This window comes from Anabas testudineus, chromosome 15 (assembly GCF_900324465.2).
Source record: "Anabas testudineus chromosome 15, fAnaTes1.2, whole genome shotgun sequence".
Taxonomy (NCBI): Eukaryota; Metazoa; Chordata; class Actinopteri; order Anabantiformes; family Anabantidae; genus Anabas; species Anabas testudineus.
The window spans coordinates 17,267,136-17,286,568 of record NC_046624.1 but is presented as its reverse complement, the minus strand read 5'-3'; the positions used below and the strand labels follow the sequence as shown (position 1 = coordinate 17,286,568).

At 40.4% G+C, this 19,433-nt stretch overlaps 2 protein-coding genes across 6 annotated transcripts; both read left to right on the top strand.

The window, feature by feature from the left end:
- The first annotated feature begins 288 nt into the window (after nucleotides 1-288).
- Nucleotides 289-8,378, top strand: LOC113158486 (galectin-related protein). 2 transcript variants are annotated; one of them, XM_026354412.1, is made up of 5 exons: nucleotides 289-727; nucleotides 1,268-1,351; nucleotides 1,440-1,528; nucleotides 2,098-2,281; nucleotides 3,656-8,378. In XM_026354412.1, the coding sequence occupies exons 1-5, from the start codon at nucleotides 695-697 to the stop codon at nucleotides 3,797-3,799; spliced, it is 534 nt and encodes a 177-aa protein (XP_026210197.1). In that variant the 5' UTR covers nucleotides 289-694; the 3' UTR covers nucleotides 3,800-8,378. The 2 variants fall into 2 exon arrangements, with proteins under 2 accessions (XP_026210197.1, XP_026210196.1); XM_026354411.1 differs by having other exon boundaries at nucleotides 1,259-1,351.
- Nucleotides 8,379-10,933: 2,555 nt separating this feature from the next.
- Nucleotides 10,934-18,872, top strand: LOC113159620 (aftiphilin). Of its 4 annotated transcripts, none has more exons than XM_026356412.1 (9): nucleotides 10,934-11,023; nucleotides 11,916-13,438; nucleotides 13,524-13,690; nucleotides 13,940-14,066; nucleotides 14,330-14,386; nucleotides 14,639-14,752; nucleotides 14,844-14,904; nucleotides 17,744-17,867; nucleotides 18,036-18,872. In XM_026356412.1, exons 2-9 carry the CDS (start codon nucleotides 11,951-11,953, stop codon nucleotides 18,169-18,171), a joined length of 2,274 nt encoding a protein of 757 aa, XP_026212197.1. In that variant the 5' UTR covers nucleotides 10,934-11,023; nucleotides 11,916-11,950; the 3' UTR covers nucleotides 18,172-18,872. The 4 variants fall into 4 exon arrangements, with proteins under 4 accessions (XP_026212197.1, XP_026212194.1, XP_026212198.1 ...); XM_026356409.1 differs by having other exon boundaries at nucleotides 13,524-13,720; XM_026356410.1 differs by lacking the exon at nucleotides 10,934-11,023 and adding an exon at nucleotides 11,475-11,592 and having other exon boundaries at nucleotides 13,524-13,720.
- The last annotated feature ends 561 nt before the right edge of the window (nucleotides 18,873-19,433 follow it).

The following is a 19,433-nucleotide window of genomic DNA, read 5'->3' as shown; positions in this document are numbered from 1 at the left end:
TTTGCATGCACAGGAATGATCCAATAGAGGTAGAAAGACCGAGAGGAAGGGAGGGTTTTGCGTAAAAGTCGATGCATTTGGAGACAATGTTAATGTCCATTTCATTCAGTGGAAACCAATTAAAGTCGCAGGCTGAAAACGGGGCACAAACGGGTGTAATTAGATCTATTTTTAGTTTGCAGCCGACTCACAGGCCTACATATTGTTTAATCATTCAAAAGTATTGAGTGTGAACACTTCTGTCAATCAGGGCAGACCCTCATGTGCCACATTCAAACTGAGCTGACTCGACAGTGCAGCTGTCAGTGGGAGTAATATCCTGCACTGTTGATCTAACCTAGAAATAAAATCTTAAATAGCCCAAAGAACGCGTTTCCTAATTGGGGGAAGGATTGAGGAAAATCTGTGTGATTAGCCTTCTCCAACAGACGGGGATTAAGCTTTTAGTCTGTAATTATTATAACGCATACGTCAGCAGATATCCACCCATTTCACACACTCAGAGGAGCGGTGGGATGTCCTGCTAGGTGACTGTGCTCTGTGTCAGGCCCAGTCAGGCGTGGAGACCCTGAAAGAGGAGCAGCAGTGGAGCAGGAATATCCTCCTGAGTCAGTGCCACGACGCGGACACGCCACACTCCCCGGCAGGGCTGCCTCTGCTCCCATAATAAGCATCCTATGCTATTCAGCTCAAGATGGCGGTGCAGGCAGCGGAAAACGACGGAATAGTGAGTATTTTGGATCTGCGAGGGAGGCGGGTGAGGCTTAAGTGTGTTGGAGTGTATTATCTTTGCACAGGGGCCTGTGGGTTTTATTTAAGCGCACCGTTATGTCGATTATCCGGCGCTTATCGTAAATGCGGAGCCGCCGTACGCAGCGTCTTCACCGCGCACGGCGACTCCCCTTTCATCTGTGGCCGCGGAGGAAAAGGGGAAATCCAATACGTTAGTGTTGAAAGGTGTCTGCGGTGTGTGCGTTCACCCAGGCCGCTCAGCCGGTGCCCTCAATGTGCGCGTTCGCACCGCAGCGCAATACGCGGCCAATTTGGAGCTTATGAGGCCAATTTCTAATCCTACATGGCCGAAGACAGGAGTCCTGATAACATGACAGGTCGGCTGCTGTCTCCTCATTGTTGGAAGCACCGTGCGAGGCCACACGCTGTGTATTTATCAGAACACGGGCCCACAGCCTCATGGTGGGGGTTAAACTTCTATCCTACCTGATAAATGACAGTTTGCTTTGTGTGTCTTTTGTCACTGGTGTTGAAGAATGTGGAAGAAGACCACCTGAACGACTCGCTGGGGAACCCCGGCCTCATCTCACCTGACAAGGAGGATTTATCACGTCTCCTGGTATGAAAGGTGTCTTTTCACTTTCCTAAATATCCCTGTTGACGTTCACTCCGGCTGGTGCGTAATAAAATCTGTCTGCGCGTCATAGACGGTGCCATTCAGCGGGCGAATCCGGGGCGGCATGCGACCAGGAAAGAAGATCATAGTGATGGGCATTGTCGACCTGGAGCCAGAAAGGTAAGATAACACATAGCTATGCATGCTCATGCACCTTATCTGGAGTCTGGCTTTATCTCATCTCACTGAAAACATGTTTTATGTCTCTCCAAATGCGTTGTGTTCTTTAGAGATAGGCTTTTTGTCCTGAGGCCTGTCAGACTTGCAGAGCCACTCAAGACACATGTGGGGGCAGCTAAGGAGAATGGAGGCTCCTTAAATATGCAGTGACAGGGCGTTCCCTCTCCATCAGGGAGAAAGAAAGGGGTAAAAGACCCAGTGGAGCAGAGTTGTTTGGGTGTGCCATTCCCCTACATGGAAACTTGTGTCAGACTTGGAAGAAATCTCCCCATGACCTCATCATGTTCAGTGGCTGCTGCTGGCGCAGTATTCAAGGCAAAGTTCATGTGAATGTCCCCACTGACAAAGCTGCTCCAGGGCTCACAACACACACAAACACACAAGGTTGTTGCTATAATCATGGCTGCACACAAGAGAAACGCTGCTGTGAAGAGGGTTTGGAAACCAAAGCAGCAGCATGTGTCTGATTTATCCCACTCATCAGTCATCACCACTTCTTCTTCCCTCAGCTTTGACGTGAGTCTGACCTGTGGACGCTCGGAGAAGGAGGAGCCTCCATATGACGTGGCCCTGAAACTCAGTGCACGCTTCACTGACCGCCAGTTTTTGCGCAGCGCTCGGGTTTCTGGGAAATGGACAGAGGAGGAGGCGTCCACCGTCTACTTTCCCTTCATCCCCGATCAGCCTTTTAGGGTAAGAATTGCCCTTTTGCCTTCATGATCTGTTCACATATCCACGGATTTCTAAGTTATGAAACGCCTTTTATTCTTATTAATTCCCACTTTGAACTATTTGTAAATCGGCTCATTTGACAGTGAAACCAACGTTGAATCTTCTCAGCAGGTGTGTTTACAGTATATTCATGTGGTGCGTTTGGAAGCTGCTCGTTCATGCAGCCACAGATCAATGTTACATCAGGAAGAGGTCCACAAAATCCAGTGGATGTTTTTCAACAGACAGTATGGATCAATTTGATGAATCTGGTGTCTAGTGGCAAATAACTGTCAGTTACTTCAGCAAAGTAATGTTGTGAATGTTCTCGCAGCATAGAAATAAAGAGGCAAACAAACAGGAAGCATCATATCTGTCCAACATAAATACAGGCTGTATCCTGTGCAGTCTGTCTGCTGGAGGAGGGGCAGAATCAGCTGTGTATGTGCTCCATGAAGGGGGGGTGGGTTCAGCAGATATGAATGATGAGTAATTGTCATAAGACCTGAGGACTCGTTAGCGCGTTCTGCTCTAATAATTCTGAATGTGTACATGAATAGCACACATGGTGCTCAACTAAAAATACACATTGAGTCATTTCAAGTTAAAATCTACTCCTACACTGATGCATTAAAGTGGGTTTGTAGTAAAGGAGAACGTTCAGTGATATGTTTCCTTTAAAGAGAGCAAGTGCAGCTACTCCCATCTTATTATTAGAGGAGATCCCTGCGTCTCGTTATAGAACATCTCTCTGATAAAGTGTCATAGTTTGTGGTTGCAGGGTGACTAAGCAGGTCAGCACGGTCATGACTCTGTCAGAAGCTGGAGGCTGGAGATTAAGGCTGTTTTACAAACACATGATGTGCTGTGGTTTCAGAGCAGGAAGGCTCGTTTGTGTTACTCGCTTTATCGTAACAGTCTGCCTCCGGCTGAGCGGTCGCACCGACGAAGTTTTCTTTGACACAAACTCTAGATGTTTACACTGTTTTGTATTTTTGTGTTTGGTTTATTGAGGTTCGCACAGACTTGTAGCCTGATTATTGGAAAGTGCTCTGCTGCATGTTTTTACAATAACACGGCTGAGCTTCATATTGTGACGTGCACATTTTCATCTTCTTTTCATGGAGGGATGTTTAAAGCTGCACCATCAATAATTTTATATAAACAGTGATAAAGGTTGTGACAAATGCACAGACTTCATTAGCTGTTTTCCCTCATTTCCAGTTTTTATGCTAAGCTAACTGTTCCTTTAAGAGCTTATCTTAATCTCAGCTTCATTACTGCTAATCTATGTCATTAAATTTCATTTGTGTTTATTATCTCTCCCCTCTTTCTCTCTGTCTTCCCTCCCTGCAGATCGAGATCCACTGCGAGCACCAGAGGTTCCGGATATTCGTGGACGGACACCAGCTCTTTGACTTTTATCACAAAGTAAAATCTTTGACGTCTATTGACACAGTACGGATACAAGGAGATCTACAGATCACCAAGCTCGGTTAACTTCCCCACTCCTCGCGCTCTGCAAGTCTTGTGTGTGTGAAACATGGACTCGATCACAGGTGACCACACACGTTCGCCTGTTACGTCATCATCCACAACCCACCACGCAACTCTGCAGCAGCATAGAAACTGGAAACAGACTCCGGCAGTGATAAGTTAGAGTTTTATTTGCTTCATTTCATTCTCTTATTTCTGTTTGTGTGTTTTCTTGCTCCATTTCCAGGTGTTTTTCTTTTCTTATAGCCCCAGTTTTGTCAGTTCAGGGATCTCACAGCTTATTAATAGTGCATTCATTTGTTATGTTGAATTCTTTTGCAGAGACAGATGCAGGTGTGGAAAACTTTTTTTTTTTTTTTTTTAAGGCTGAAAAACTAGCTTGGATGTTATAATTAGTTCCTCAGGAAAAAATGATCACAGCAGCTCCGATGAACAGTTTAAAGGCTGAAAACCTCCAAACTTGGCGACTGATTAAATAGTTTAACTTGAATTGAGGATAATTAGGCAACTCGCGGGCAGATAAGCTGGAAAATGCATGTTGCTCAAGCTAAAATAAAGATGATCACTCAGCAATGGTGGCACATATACTGTAAAATTCTGCAGTATTTAACCAGATTTCACTCAACCCAACTGAATGTGTATATAGAGCTGCAGCTTATCTACTGAAACAGTCTTCTGATCATGTTATAGTACGGCATTACACCGTGTTTGCTCTGCGTTGATGTATCTCCAACTCCGTAGGCGCTCCCCTCGTTTCCCTTGGGTTTATTCCAGTTGTCATGGTAACGCGCTGCAGTCTCACCGACCTAAATACCCAAAAATGAGGATTATATCGTGATTAGACGTAGAGGGAAGCGTCTCATACTGTACACTGCATGTGTATTTGTCCTGCAGATGGAGTTTACTGTTTGGTGAACAGGAAGTAGAGTTAGAAATGTTGACTCTGTTGGGCGTGAAGAGTGGAGGAATGACTTTAAAACAAGTCGCTCAGTTGGACTCTGCTCTCTGCTGTTCAAGTTGCATCCATCAAAACTGTAACACTAATATAATATGCAAGGTATTTAAAAAGAAAAGTACATATTTAGAAGAAACTGCGCAAACTAAATCCCAAAACCTTTAGTCCCATTCAACCGTCAGCTGATTGTTTGGAAGCAGGATCAGATCCTGATGGTGTTTTTGAATGTAAAGTATTTGTTTCAACAGTAGCATAGAAGATATAGTGATGCACAAACCTATTACTTAATGTCACAGTTTTCTGGTGATATGGCTGGTACTGTACGACTAAGACTGTATGTCTTACGTGTTTTGTGGCTGTCTTGTTTTTAAGTGTTTCCTACATCATTCCCCGTCAGTGTATCGTCCACACTGAGGTAGATGTACGTTATACAGTGGTTACATCCTTATTTAATGCAGCCAACAAGCACTATCATGTCTGCTATGCATCGCATGGTTTTGTCTCTGAAGCCATTCCACTCTGCACCGGGCAGAAGAAAGGAAGTTCTAATACACAGTATCAGAAGAAGTTATCATCAAAGTGCAAGTCACAGTGTTAAAAGTGTTATGTCTGAAGGTGCTCTGTTTACAGTATCAACATATTTTATGTTTCATCAAGAAGATGTACAGTAAAGCTGGGCAGATTTCACTGCTCTGGTTTCTAACAAAGGGTGGATGTTATTTCTGCCTTTTATAAATGGTTAATAAATAGTTCACTAATGCTTTACAGCTAGTTAAAAGCCGTTCACTAATAGTTTTGAGCTGTCATATTATACAAAAAAATCCTTTCTCCCTCTAAAATCCCTTATTTTGAATTTGTAATTGTGCTTTTATGTTGAACTATCCAATAACTCATCGGTCCTGCTGTAAATAACAAAAATAAAATGGTTCTGGCATCGAGTTCATCAAGGCAGACTTGTTTGTTTATAAATTGCTAATAAATAGATTGTGGTCCAGATGTCCTGCAGCGGTTTTTAAGAAAATCAGAAGGACAAGAGGATCCGTCAAAAGGATTTTTACAACTTGGCAACCTCAAAGTGGTTCTAAACTATTCATTACCTTCTATTAAAGTCATTATTTATCATGTAGAACACCAACTTTCAAATATAAAATTATAAAGTGGTACTGATTTCTGCTGGTTCTGCACAGATGTCAACCAACAATGGTCTTGGGAGACAGATATGAAACAGAGAAGGGAACTCGTGCATGCTCCTAACTCGGTGTCTTGGCTTTTATCTCATCTGTAAGCAGCTTGACACAGCGATCAAAAGAAACAGCTGCACAGAATTACCTTTGTACTTCTAAAACATTTACACTTTAGCTAATAAAGATTCTTCCATCCACCTTTGCTGCTGTGAGTTATGACGTCTGTGCAGCAGCACAGTTGGACCGACTTGACAGATAATTAACGTCAGAAGTAAAAAGATGCTTTCTATACATTCACGCACTGAGTATTTATTAATTCCTTTCACAAAGCAATAAGATCGCTGCTCCAACATGGAATACTATGAAGCAGGATTTGCTTTCTCCTGGTTGGTCAGACAGGGTCTTCCTCAGCTTGTTATTTTCACACAGGCGCTGGTTTATTTTTGATCCAAACAGGAAATGAGTACAGTTTGGTATGAGAGGACAGTGGAGAGTTCTCTTTAAAAGGATGTGAGCCAGTGCGATACATCACTACTCCAGCATTACAACAGTGTACAAACATGTAACTATGTTGACAGGGTGTGTTTTTGGATGCTGTAGTTTGTGTTCTCTCTATTAACCAGTCACCATCCATGTGTAACGGTACAGTTTCCCGTGATGACATGTTAATATAGCCCATGTAAAGACCTTAACAGTGTGTTTCTATGTGTAGAAACGAGATGTGTGTGTGTCTACGTGTGATGCAGGTTCATGTTTTTGGCTCCTCGGCTCGTAAACATGGAGCTGAGCTGGTTTAAGATAATGTCAACAGCTGCGGTGCTGTTGCTAGAAAATTATGGGGGAGGGAGATGAACAATTACAAAAAGACCTCCTGAATTAAAGGGCTCGGACCAGGAAGTGCTGTGGGGGTGTGCGTGTGTGTGTTTGTGTGTGTGTTAGCAAATTGTTGTGGGTTTTCCGGTTGTGTACAGGCACATTAGGTTTTCAGCACAGTTGGTGCAGGTACAGGATAAAGTGGCAGGGTATTTATTTATTTGGTACTGTGTAGTATTGCAGTAAAAAAACATTTTTGGTACATAAGTTTGGAAAACCTCAACATGTGATCTGTTTCCTCCCACAGTAACGGGTCAAACGTTTCCGCTCTCCTAATGATCCCTTGTCTTTTTACGAACAATCTTGTGAAATAAGAATTCTCGCTCTTATCTTCTATTTTAATTATTCTGCAGCCCTTTAAAAATGCAACTGAAGAAACTGAATGTGATTCTTTGATTGTAATCTGATGATTAAAAACAAAGGTGGAGATGCTGTTTAGGATCCTCTCCTCATTGAGTAGACGTTTACACTCGTCCCACACAGTTTATTCCCCCTAAGGTGGCCCCTGCTTTTTGGACTTTGGATGTACATATTGATGACCGTGGCTTCACAGGCTTTGTTTGTTTCATGACAAATACTAAGTGGAGTTGCGGACAAAAAGGCATTTTGTTTTGCATGTATGTTGTTCATGTAGCATGCTCCATTCCTTTTTTTTAGTCATCTATTTGATGCATTTTAAGGGTGAATTTATCCCTTTGGACCTTTTTACTTAATATTCAGGTTTAGTACTTAGCTCGATAACAAATTACTGGATTTGAACACTGTACAAAACAACAACATAGACTCAAACACACAATCTCCCCAAGACGATCAATGAAGTCATTATCTTCAAACATCCAAGCTTTTAATTGCTCATGCTCAGATTCAATTCTCCACTGCTAAAACGTGCTAAATCTACAGGGCTACATCACGATTCACCCATTTATAAAGTGTAGAAGTAGCTGATGTGTTGTGTGGTTGTACAATCATGTTTTAATTTCTATTTATTACAGAGTAACCAGCAGGATGTGTGTGTGTGGATACTTCATACTTTCCTAATTAATGCTGTTTATATGACCTCAGAAAAAGGTTTTGTTTTGTTTTTTATTATAAAGTGTTTGTTTTTTTTTTGTTCTGGGCTCTGATATGTACAAATATTACAAACTGTACTTTCCTGTAAAGTGTAAGGAAATGACTCTTTGATCAAACTGTGTCCCCTCTCGATTCTTCCTCCTTTAACCACAAAACAAGGTTACCTGTCATTTTGATGTGAGTGTTTTCCAGGATGTAAGAGGATCACCAAATCTTTAGAAGGTCTTTCCTGTTCCTAACGTCATGTTGGTTCTCCCTGCTCGCTGTTTGATCTGCCATTTATTTCAGCTGAGCAGCTGTTTGTTCACCAGCTTTAAAAAAAGCAGTGTGTGCTTCTAAAACCTAAAATACAGATTTAGTGTCACGGTGAGAGCTGGACCAGTGTTTAGGTAAAGACCGTAAACTTTACCATCGTGTTAGTCTTCTCCAAATGTTTTTCTCTTCCTCACGCTTTTGTAAAAACGGCTACTTTGCAGATCAATAAACTTCTCATCTTGGACCCCCGTCTGTGTTCATGGTTTCTGTCTAAACATGCTCACAACACAAAACATTTATCTGCTGAACAAATGTTTCAGTATCGCTGCTAAACTGAGACGTGGGCTTTTACAGAAGATCTTAACTAATAAATCACTGAGGGAAAAGGTGGTTGCTCCCATGTACTGTATGTGTCTGAGGTTATTTTTGTAGTAAATGTACTTCAGTGTTTTGGATCATTGTCCTGCAGCATTACTGCAACTTCTGCTGAGTTTAATTTTCTCTTCCTATAAGGGAATGGATCACTTTAGCAGACCTATATTTAACAAATACAGGCCTATTTTATTTTCCAACCCCTGAACTGGAAATAAAAATAGATCCAGTTAAATCCAGAGGGAGGAAGTAACGCATCATGAAGGATGGAAAGTGCAGTAAAACCTGCAAGAAGAAGAGAATCGACGCCACAGTGCGAGCGAAAGCTAGAAGACATTAGCATTAATAAATTAAAATGTTTGGATGAAGTAATTTATTGCAACATGCGTCACGCGTGCTTCATGAAGACGTGCAGAAATAAAGCACAGAGCATTGCTTCTGTGTCATTTCACCATCTTCCTGCCAGGGAACCTGAGCGGCTCAAACTGTGGCTGTTCACATTAAACACAGATGTAAATATGTAGTATGTTCAGATTCTGCTCCACTGGACCACACAGCTGACGGGCAGCTGGGGACCGGAGGGATGCACCGTTCTCTGACCTCAGCTGCTGCATCTGTCATATATTAGTATCACCAGCTGCATATCACCTGCATGAAAACGTCTGGGCAATTTATTTTAAAATGCAATACACATAAAAATACAATATTAAATAGAAGTTTAATTCCTGCAGCATTCTGTGAACTTAAAAACAGTGTGGCAGTGTCTTTCTTTGACATATACTGCAGCTTTCAAAGATGTTTTTATCCAGATGAGACCGTTTCTGCTCTTGATTTGGGCATTTATCTGCTCACAGCATGATTTGCAAGTTAGCAGATGTAGTTTTAGCTTCATTTTCAGATTCACAGTCAGTTCATAAAGACACACGGTAAATGTTTTAAAATATTTCACCTGTGTGAACATGTCTTTTATTGCTATAATACACACAAGCATGATAAACTTTTCAAAGTGCGTCATTACAGATAGAACAAGCTTTTTTGCCTAGAAGTATTCCTGATTTAGGAATTTCCACCCACACCTCCCTGCAGATTACAAGTTTCAGGATAATTTTGGGCTCACTTGCTGCACACTCTTAGGTTCCACCCACATATTTTCACTGATGTTCAAGTCAGGGGATTGTGGGGGCCATTCCAAAAATCTCAGCTTGCATTTCTTTAAGTAGTTTATTGTTGTTTTGTAGACGCTGGCTACATTAAAGTTTCTATTTCTTGACTGGCTGCATAACATTTGCATCCAGAATAAGCTGATATCTAGTTGAATCAATCCTCTTCTGTGCCACAAAACTTTAAAGAATGACATTTGTATAATTTAACTTAATGTCAAAGGGAGGTATTAAGTAGGCAATTGATTAAAAGGGTACCTTGTGAAAAACAAGTAGATTTGCATTATATTTGTATAAAGAGATGCTGTTTGTTGACATGAATGTTGCACACAGAACAGCAGGGGGCGCTAGTGAACGTGAATGAGCGTTTTTAACCCGGAAGACAAAGTGAAAAAATAATAAAATATTAAAAGAATATTCTGTAATTAAGCCAGGAAACCTTTCATGACTGGGACAGCAGTGCAAAACCAAGCTGACAGCTCAGCAACTTGAAAAATACATACAAATAAGGTACAAATTAAGCTCTAACAAAGGGGAATGTGGTGGTCACCTATAGAGGAGAGATGTAAAAACAGTTTTCTCTGTTGATTTTTGTTGGTTAGATGCATTTGAGGTTTCTGTCACAAGCACAAAGTGGCCTGTTCCCTCATCATCTGTTTTATTCACAGTTCGTCTAGTATCTATTTAGGGGTGTTAATTAGTCATTAGTGTACATGCATATAGTATTTTACACGTATTTCATCCCTTTCTTACTTGTTTATTTAAGAGTGTTGTATTAAAACTGTGCCAAAGACTGAAAATGGTTCGTCTGCTCCTCTCACATCATACAGTCCTTAAATACCACTAATTAATACAAATGAAACATGTTCTCTGTGTACAACCAGACAGTAATGCAGTAATGTTAATTATAACAATAAAGAAGCAGAACAAACTGTTGTAGGTTAAAATGATAAGTATGGGGCATGCACAGATTATGATTGTGTGTCTGTTTGTAGTCATTTTGTGTCCGGTCACATCATATTGTGTATTTTATGCCTCTTTTTAATAGTTTTGTGGGTCTTTGTAGTGATTTTGTGCCTTTACTAACAACCCTTCATCCATTATCTGGGCTCAACTCCCCATGCACCTCTTAGATGAGAACAAAGATCGTCTAATTTAACAAGGACTCACTCTGTAGCGCGCAACTCGTTTTTAGAAGCAGTGACCGTTGTCGGTTCCTGAAAACAGGACGTAGTGAGACATCTCGACTTTTCCCACATCCCAGGGAACAGTTAACGGAGTACGATGTGGAGAGATGATGGAGAACAGGACTACAGAGCTGATAAAGAAGTGACAAGCAGGCAGAGAGTGATTGTCGGTAAATAAAAAGCTGGGACACTGTGGAGTTAGTTAGCTTGGCAATGTTTAGTTGATGGTGACGGTTAGCTAGCTAGCTAGCGTTAGACACTGGCTACTAGCTAGCAGCGGTTAATGCTAGCTAATTAGCAGGTTAGCAGGACGCGAAGTGGGAAGTTATGTTTTATTTCGTCTTTATTTTAAACCTTATCTGTAAATCTAAGGGCTTAGCATCGACTGCCGTTGACTTGACACTAAGCTGTTGATGACACCTGTCACCTGTCCAGGATGAAGAGGCTGAAGAAAATGGCAGGAAGCCGGTGTCTGTGTCCGCTGCACAGGCTGTTTACAAAGAGAGATCATTATGATAAATGTGCCTCACAGACAGGTTGTTGGTTTGTTTACACGTTATGTGTGTTTGTGTTAAGGTTTAATACAGCTAGACATTAATTCGTACTTGGACTGTTCGTCTAATGTTTCCTGTATCAGTTTACAGACAGCACAGATACTGACTGTAGCAGGAGCAGAGGCACAAGTGGGAATATCTCAACTGTAAAAATGGGATTAGTCTTTATCAGTATTTATTATTAAGTAAGTATTAGTATTTATCGGATTTATCTGAGATTATTCTGTGTGAAACAATCGTGTGTCAATCATGCTGGTTCCTCTATTTGCACAAAGGATGCAGAAGTCTATCCTGAACTAAAACCTGTAGTTGGTGCCTTGAATATGAAACAACCATAAAAAACATTATAAAGCTGTTCAAGTAATGATTTTAATTTTCAATTGGTGTGCTGATTATCTACAGCTTCAAATTGCCCAAACCAGACAGAAAAAACCCAGGCTGCACCGTAGACACTGTTTCCCAACGACGCTGTTCTTCATGATTCTCTCTTTTAACTTTCCTGTCCCAGGTGCATGAGGCCTCCAGGTCCTGCTAGGAGAACTCATGGAGCCAGACATCATACCCTTACACTCCTCTTCCCCACCTCCACTTGATGACGACAATGATGAAGATGATGATGATGGGGAGGTGGGATCACACGAGGACGAGTTTGGGGACTTTGGGGGATTTTCTGCTGTGGTATCCTGCTCGCCTCTCAGCTTTGCTAATTCTGCTGAGCCACCATCCAGCCTCAGACAGCCTTCTCCAAAGCCAGCTACCTATCAACCCTACTACAGCTTTAATCAACCAGTTGAACAACTCCAACCCGCATCCAGTGTGCAGAGTCAGACCGATGTGGAAGGGCAGGGGTGTAATGCTGGACCCTCTTTGCACCTTGCAAATGGATATGCTGAAAGAGAGCACACCTCTGCGACCTACTATACTGCTTCTGTAGAGGGTGTCTGCTCTCCCAAGGAGGAAACAGGGTTTGCTGATTTCACTGTGTTTACAGATCAGGCAGCACACCCCTGGTGCTGTGGCCTCTCTCCTGTAGACAGCGCAGAGCAGTGGGATGGAAGAGTGGAAGGAATTAACTTGACTGACAAAATCTGTGATCCTGGACAGGAGATTATTATGAACTCGGAGCCCCGATCTCATTGTGCACATAAGACAAAAGTAAATGTTTGCACTAAAGTCAAGCACTGTGAGAATATAGATCCAGCACTAGAGGAGCCATCTCAGGACCACCATCAGCCTCAGGATGCTGCAGCAGCTTTAGATTTTAGCTTTTACAATTGGAGGGAAAGTGGACGTTCTCTGGCCTGCAATTCTTTAGAAACGCCAGAGGCACAGAAGGATGTAGAGTCAGAAGAATACAGAGAAGACAGAGAGAAGAGCATCTCTAATGTTCCCCAAACATTTAGTGTGTATGAGTCTCCTTCAGAGGACCCAGGATCCTTCTGTGAAGATTTTTCATTTGAAGGGGTTTCTGCAGACTTGGAACCAAATGTTTCATCTCTTACATCTCAAGAGGATCAGACTGATTTAGACAAGACTGATGATGAGGGTGAAGATCAGGGAAACTACAGAGATTCTGACTCTTTTGTCAACGACAGCATCGCAAATCTCAGGCAGTCTGAAGCAGAGAAGGGTTTTCATCATTGTAACCAATCAGCAACTCAGGAAACTCCTGCTACCTCCAACGTCTGTGGAGTTCAGTCACCTTCTGGGAAATATACAGAAAATGAAATTTCAAACTTCAATCACAGTAGTTTTGAGCATCAAAGGGACCAAGAACATGTCCAAAGAGCTGATGTAAGGGTGCAGAGCCTCCCACCGAGTGACAGCTTTGCAGATTTCTGCTCAGCGCCCCTACAGGAGGATGGAGATGGAGCGTGGGCGAAGTTCAACGACCAGAAGCCTCAGGAGGAATCAAAAACCTGGACACAGTTCAGAGAGCAAGTCAGCAGCCTGCATATTGATGGGGATACAGAGGAGGAGGAGGAGGACAGGGCAGGACAATATGGACTTTTAAGGAGAAATAGCTGTCAGGTGTGAGACATTAAAAAATGGCAACATGAAGTTAGTAAAAAAGAAGATTCCTGTACTGATCTTTCCTTTTTTTTGTCTTGACCAGGATTCACTGGCATGCCGTGTCCAGCAGCTACTCCAGGGCAGTTTCCCAGAGATAGTGGTCCCAGCTACGGATAGTGAGGAGGAGTTGCTTAGCCTCGATGATCTGCTTCACACTCAACCCCTCCCAGAGACTGAGGAAGAGAAAACAGAACTCAGCAGTACTCAATGGTCAGGGTGCCCTTCAGAATCAGGAAGAGGGTAGTAATAATATGTTGATATGTTAACAGTGTGTGACGTTTTACTACTGTGTTTTCTGTAATTATACCACATTTAGTAAATAAATGTGAGATTCATCAGGTAGACATGAAATCTACATTTAAAATTCACTAAATATTGCTACTTCACATGTCATTGTTATGCTAAAAGGGTTGCTGCTGACATCTTATGCTGCTTTTGAATTTTCTCTCCAACAATAAGGACGCAGCAGGGCCTGTGGTGGCCACAGCAGGACATCCACAGTGCAGTAGGCCTCCGGTTTCAATGGGGAGGCTCTCATACAAACAGGACTCTGCTCAGGTGCCTCGGTGTGGACACAAGGAACATTGTGAGTTTGACAAAAACGCTTTAGATCAAGCAAAATCTGTACCTTTTAGTGTCAGATTAACTCTTACAGCATGTTGAAGTAAAATGATGTAAAAACCTGTATTGGCACATTTACAATTTGTCACACCCCTGTGTCTTGTAAGTGCTTAACTGGAATTCAAAGTTTGAGGCTTCACAGCTTTAAGCTAGGTGGCAAATTCCTAAAAGGCGTCAAATGTATCTTCACTGTCTTGTCTTTGCTTTGCACATCTTTGCTTCTGAAAGGTGTTTATTGGCATGAAGAAGCAGCCAGTGACTGTGCCTGCATTTGCATCTGGCCTGGTGAGTCAGATTTAACACAATCACACATACACATACAAAGAAGCTTGTTTCTGCACCTTGCTCGTCTTTTCTGTTTCTAAGTAGCTTGTTAAAGTTGCATTGTTGACAATTGGGAAGCAGCTTTTCCTCCATTTTCTTTACAGGAGAAAATGTTACTATTATACAGTATTAGCACTGTTTCTATGCACAGAATCTACATCCAGTGTTTCTGATGCTGTCACTGTTTGAAGCTGTGCTTCTATCACTCAACAGGGATTGCTAGAGCCCACCAAAGACTTTGTGCCAGCTGTTCATTCTCCACGACATACAGCAGTCACAGCACCAACACCTCCAGGGCCTCGGGATGAACCAGACCCCTCAGTGCAGGTAAATTGATCTGTTTGATTTCACTAATATAAAAGAGAGTATAACACAGGTAGACATTAAGATGAAGTGTTGTCAACTTCTCTTACTGTAGGCGGCGCTCCCTTCCAGTCAGCTGGACTGGAGCAGCCGTGGCCTTAGCAGCTCTCAGGACGGTATGTCCCCTCGCCGTGCTCCTCACTTCTGGGGCTGGAAGTAGACTACCAGCCATTCACCTGGGCTTTTTCTAAAAAAGCCCAAACCTTTGGGCTCCTCTGGATTCCTCTTCACTTCCTGCAGGGCATGTCTGCTTCTTGTATCCATTGAAGCCGTGTTTCCTCTTTACTCACTCAATACTAAAAACATTTTGTCAAGCAACATTTCTGACATTTTGATCAAAGTTCAAACAAAGCCATGCTGCAGAAATCATGCTGTTGTCATCATGATTAATTAAACACGGGAAGTTACTTATCAAAAAATAATAAGGTAACAATAATATAAATATACAATCACAAACAATATCCATCAGTCACAATTGTTCCTAAACAACTACAATGGAAACACTGTTCTGGCTTCCTTTTACTTCCATTTCAGTTACTTTAATGTCTCGTCTGTACCTGCTGTCACCTTTCAGTGATATTATTTATCTCAGTATTTATCAGGCCCAGGTATTATAGGGAACAGTAAAAGGAAGTGGTCAGACCTCGTGTGGGCTGTAGGCTACTGAAAATGTATTGTGATAGCTACTGTAAACAGTGCATAGTGTCAGTGTACAAGTGAATCACTAAAAAGGATGTATCTGGAGTTTAACTTATGGACGTGTTGATCCAAAGGACCATTTAAATTTTTTAAATTTGTGACTTGAACTCCTAACTCTTCCAGTGATAACATTGTCATATATGGCTATATTACACAGCCAGTAATACCAATAAATGTGATAGTTTTATGCAATTTTCAGCTTTATTTGACACTAAGGTGTCTTTACTTATTGTTAGAAACTATTTGTTAGTACTTGTATGTAGAGAATTTCATAGTGACCTCAGTTCTGTCACATCTTTGATTTAAAGAAATCAAAAAAGATTGTTTTAGGTAAACAACACAGATGTTCAGGATAGCGGTATGAATCTAATTTAATTAGATTTAGATTTATTTCAGAAATCTACTGTCTAGTAAAACTTGCATTCTGAAAGTAATCATTAAGCAGCTCTAATGTGATGATCAAAACAATAAAAATCATAAAACAAAACAAGTAAAAAAATTTTTAAAAAGGACATAACTTAGAGGTTTGGATTTTTATTCTTCTGATAACATGATGCAGATTTTAAATAAGGAAAGTCTAAATATTAATTGTCTTGCCACTTGACAAAAATAGCTCTGACCTGAGATTCAGAACAGCAAATTTAGCCGTACAATGATTATCAAATGTTTGAGGTTGGTCAGATTAAAGTATGCTAAAGAATTGTGTCTAGTGAATATTAACGTCTGATCATAACCAGATGCTTGTAAAGATAAGGATTCAAGGGTCCAAGTGTTCAAGTGCTAATTCCAGGTCATTAACTTTAAAAGTAAAATCCTGAAATTACATAAACATGTCAGAAAGTAAAAATCATCATTATCATTAATGTACAACAGTGTTGGCATTAAACAGTATGCACAGCAGGGGGCAGTGTACTCTCTGTGCTGCAAAAGTCAAACTGGAATCAGCCACTAATACAAAAGGAGAAGTACTTCATGTATTTTAAATTATTTGTTTGTAAAATGTTATATTTATGTCATAAAGTCATTACCTTTCATTTCATATAGTTATATGATTGTATTTATTTTGGGGGCATTATTGTGAAAGGAATGATTTCACAAATCAAATTTGCTGAGAACTTGTCACTTTATACTTATTGTATTGTTTTATATTGTCACTCAATGTGCACTCCCTCTATGTGTATGTATGAGCATGCTGAACAGGACAAAGGAGTGTTTGCTTCAAAGCACTTACCTAGAAAAAAAAGCCCACACCTGAAATCCACTCCAGTGTTTCATTACCAAAAACGTCTCTACAGCATTTGTGTGGAACCACTGTATGAGCCTTTATGCCAAAAACTCATTTTCCAACACTACATTTATCTCTGGACCCATAATTTGTTGACAGAAACCTTTTTTTAATCCAGGTTTTCTTTTTTTACAATCCCAGATTTAATGCACTACAATAAGAACTTGTGGGAAATCCTTGTAAATACTGAAATAAATCAGTTCATCCTTTCTGCTTTGTTTGGCCTCCTCTTCCTCAGCTCATCTTTCTTTCTTTACAAGTCTTAATTACTGTCTGTCTTTTCTAGACATTATTACAAGCTCCCTTTTAATAGTGGTGTTATTTTCAACATACTGCAGCTTTTAAAACGTTACTAGTGAAAAAGTGACACATTCATATATTTACGTGTGATTTTATTTGCTTGTTGCATTTATTTTAATATTTTTTAACTACTGATTGTGAAAACATAAGTTTAATGGTAAATCAGCAGAGCATTCTTAAACATTTACAAATTCCAACAGCTGAAAATCTTGTTTTTCTTACCTCTGGTAAGGAGGTGGTTCACCTTCTCACCTTGCAGACTTAGTAGTGTCCTCCTGGGTGTTTCAGTCCAGGTGTGGCTACAGGTGTAACAATGTGCACTCTTACTCCTTGATTATGGTGAAAACAGGCTTAAAACATACATATTCAACCAGACAGGGCAGCGCAAACACTTTTTAAATGTTCTGATGTTTCAGCATTTGCATATTATTCAGGTGGAAGTCAGAATTGCCTCTGGTCATATCTTGATGCATTATATTTAATTGGGATTTCCCTTTTTTATTTGGGACCACACAAATAAACACTGTTACATACTCATACTATAAGTAGTACAGCAAATAATAATAAACATAATGCATATAGAGCTGTAGCTAATTCATTCCCTCAGTGTGTGCTTTGGCTTCTGTGTAACGCATGTTTTTTGTTATACACACTAACCTTTACATATGAAGGAGTTGACCCTGACCTGTATGAGTTGACCAACATCAAACTGGAAACCAGTGCTAACAGCTCCCAACTAGAAGACGCTTTGAATCAGCTGATGTCCAGTGCAGTTAAGAGCGGCACTTCCAGCAGGTCAGCCCCAGGCTTACATCCATGTACTTAGTGTATTTTATTTGGATTTTATTAATCATATCTCACAAGTTCTTAAACTGTTTTAATAATTTATCATCTACTTGTCTTCTCTGGGTATCTTAATATTGTGAACATGCTCTGTTTGCATGTGTGCGTGTTCTTTATTAGGAAACCTCCGCAGGATGACGAGCTGAGTGCAGAGGCTGGCAGAGTGATTGATGCACTTCCTGATCTGTCCTTCATGAAGGCCAGGTTCCTCATGTTTCCAAGTCTCCTCGTATCCAGAGAATGCAGTGCAGAGTGATTTATTATTCCTCCACACACATTCACCCATGATGCTTAGTCTATACTGTCAGTCTTACAGGATTGAGCGTCTCTAGGTTTAAAGGGCCACAAATCTTCCCAGCTTCAGTCAAAGTGCCCCATCTGCTGGCTGGGTTCAGTTTTTAACTGAAGCTCTTCAACAGCATATAGGTAATGCAAATCTGCAGTTTTATACCAATTAATAGTCATCTAACAATTGTGTGTTGAGTTTTATTTTGGTTTAACAGAGGCCTGAATTATGTTTGATTATTTATGTATTTATTATGTTACTTGGATTAGATTAAAGACAAAGATTGAGTAATATGGGAGACACAAATAATGGACTTTTCTTTTAGTTTAATAAGCCCAAAATAAGTAAAGTGGCCTTTGTGAAGATGTGTGAAATAGAAAATATTAGTTCTTGTTACGCACTTTTTTAAAAACAGTAAGCATTAAGCATTTTTCTCTGTTTGTGTTTTGCTTGTGGACAGTCAGTGGAGTTGATTATCTGACTTTTGATTCCTGATTTAACTCACAACACTCAGTATTACTTCAAAACCTGTGTGATATGTTGTAATTTTCTTTTTAAAATCTATATGCAAACAAAAATAGTGTATTTTTAGTGTGTATGTGGTAACCTGTGTGGTCTATTTTAATATTACAAAACCTTATTGAGTATAGAGTGACATTCTCTGTATGTACTGTGTTTTATTTACAATACAACTTATAATTAGAGGATTCAGTTTCTTTACATTTATTTATTAGGCCTTATAAAGTATCAGGCTACTTGGTTTTGTTGTTTTCCTTCAGTTTATTTCTCCTGAGACTAAAAATTTGTATTTGCAGCCACATTTACACAAAATAGCAAGTGTAAATCCTGGTACTTTCATAAATCAGGATTTTCAGGATGTGCACTGCACTACAGCCACCACTTTAAATTCTTTACTCATACAGACAATACTTTGGGCATAAATCTTTAATCTTTGAGCCTTGTTAAGTTTAATTTATGAATAGACTCAAAGAATTAGTGACTTCAAACACTAATTTCTGAGAACGTCATTAGAGAAAGCATCCAAATTTATCTGAACTTATTTTATTCAGACATTAACTCATACATTGGTAGGAATACTGTACAGTACAAGAACAAATAATGGAACTATTTCCTGGTTTTCTGTGAATATTGGTCATGAAATGTGATTTGAAGTCACAAATAACAACCACCAGTTCACAATCTTTATTGAACACAATCATTAAACATACAGT

Excerpts from the sequence above, each read along its gene's own strand:
- LOC113158486 (XM_026354411.1), top strand. The coding sequence starts at position 695 with ATGGCGGTGCAGGCAGCGGAAAACGACGGAATA. Across the intron at positions 728-1,258 it reads CAGCGGAAAACGACGGAATA|GTGTTGAAGAATGTGGAAGA; the intron begins GTGAGTATTTTG and ends CTTTTGTCACTG. Across the intron at positions 2,282-3,655 it reads TCCCCGATCAGCCTTTTAGG|ATCGAGATCCACTGCGAGCA; the intron begins GTAAGAATTGCC and ends CCCTCCCTGCAG.
- LOC113159620 (XM_026356409.1), top strand. The coding sequence starts at position 11,951 with ATGGAGCCAGACATCATACCCTTACACTCCTCTTCCCCACCTCCACTT. Across the intron at positions 13,721-13,939 it reads CCTTCAGAATCAGGAAGAGG|GACGCAGCAGGGCCTGTGGT; the intron begins GTAGTAATAATA and ends TCCAACAATAAG. Across the intron at positions 14,387-14,638 it reads CTGCATTTGCATCTGGCCTG|GGATTGCTAGAGCCCACCAA; the intron begins GTGAGTCAGATT and ends ATCACTCAACAG.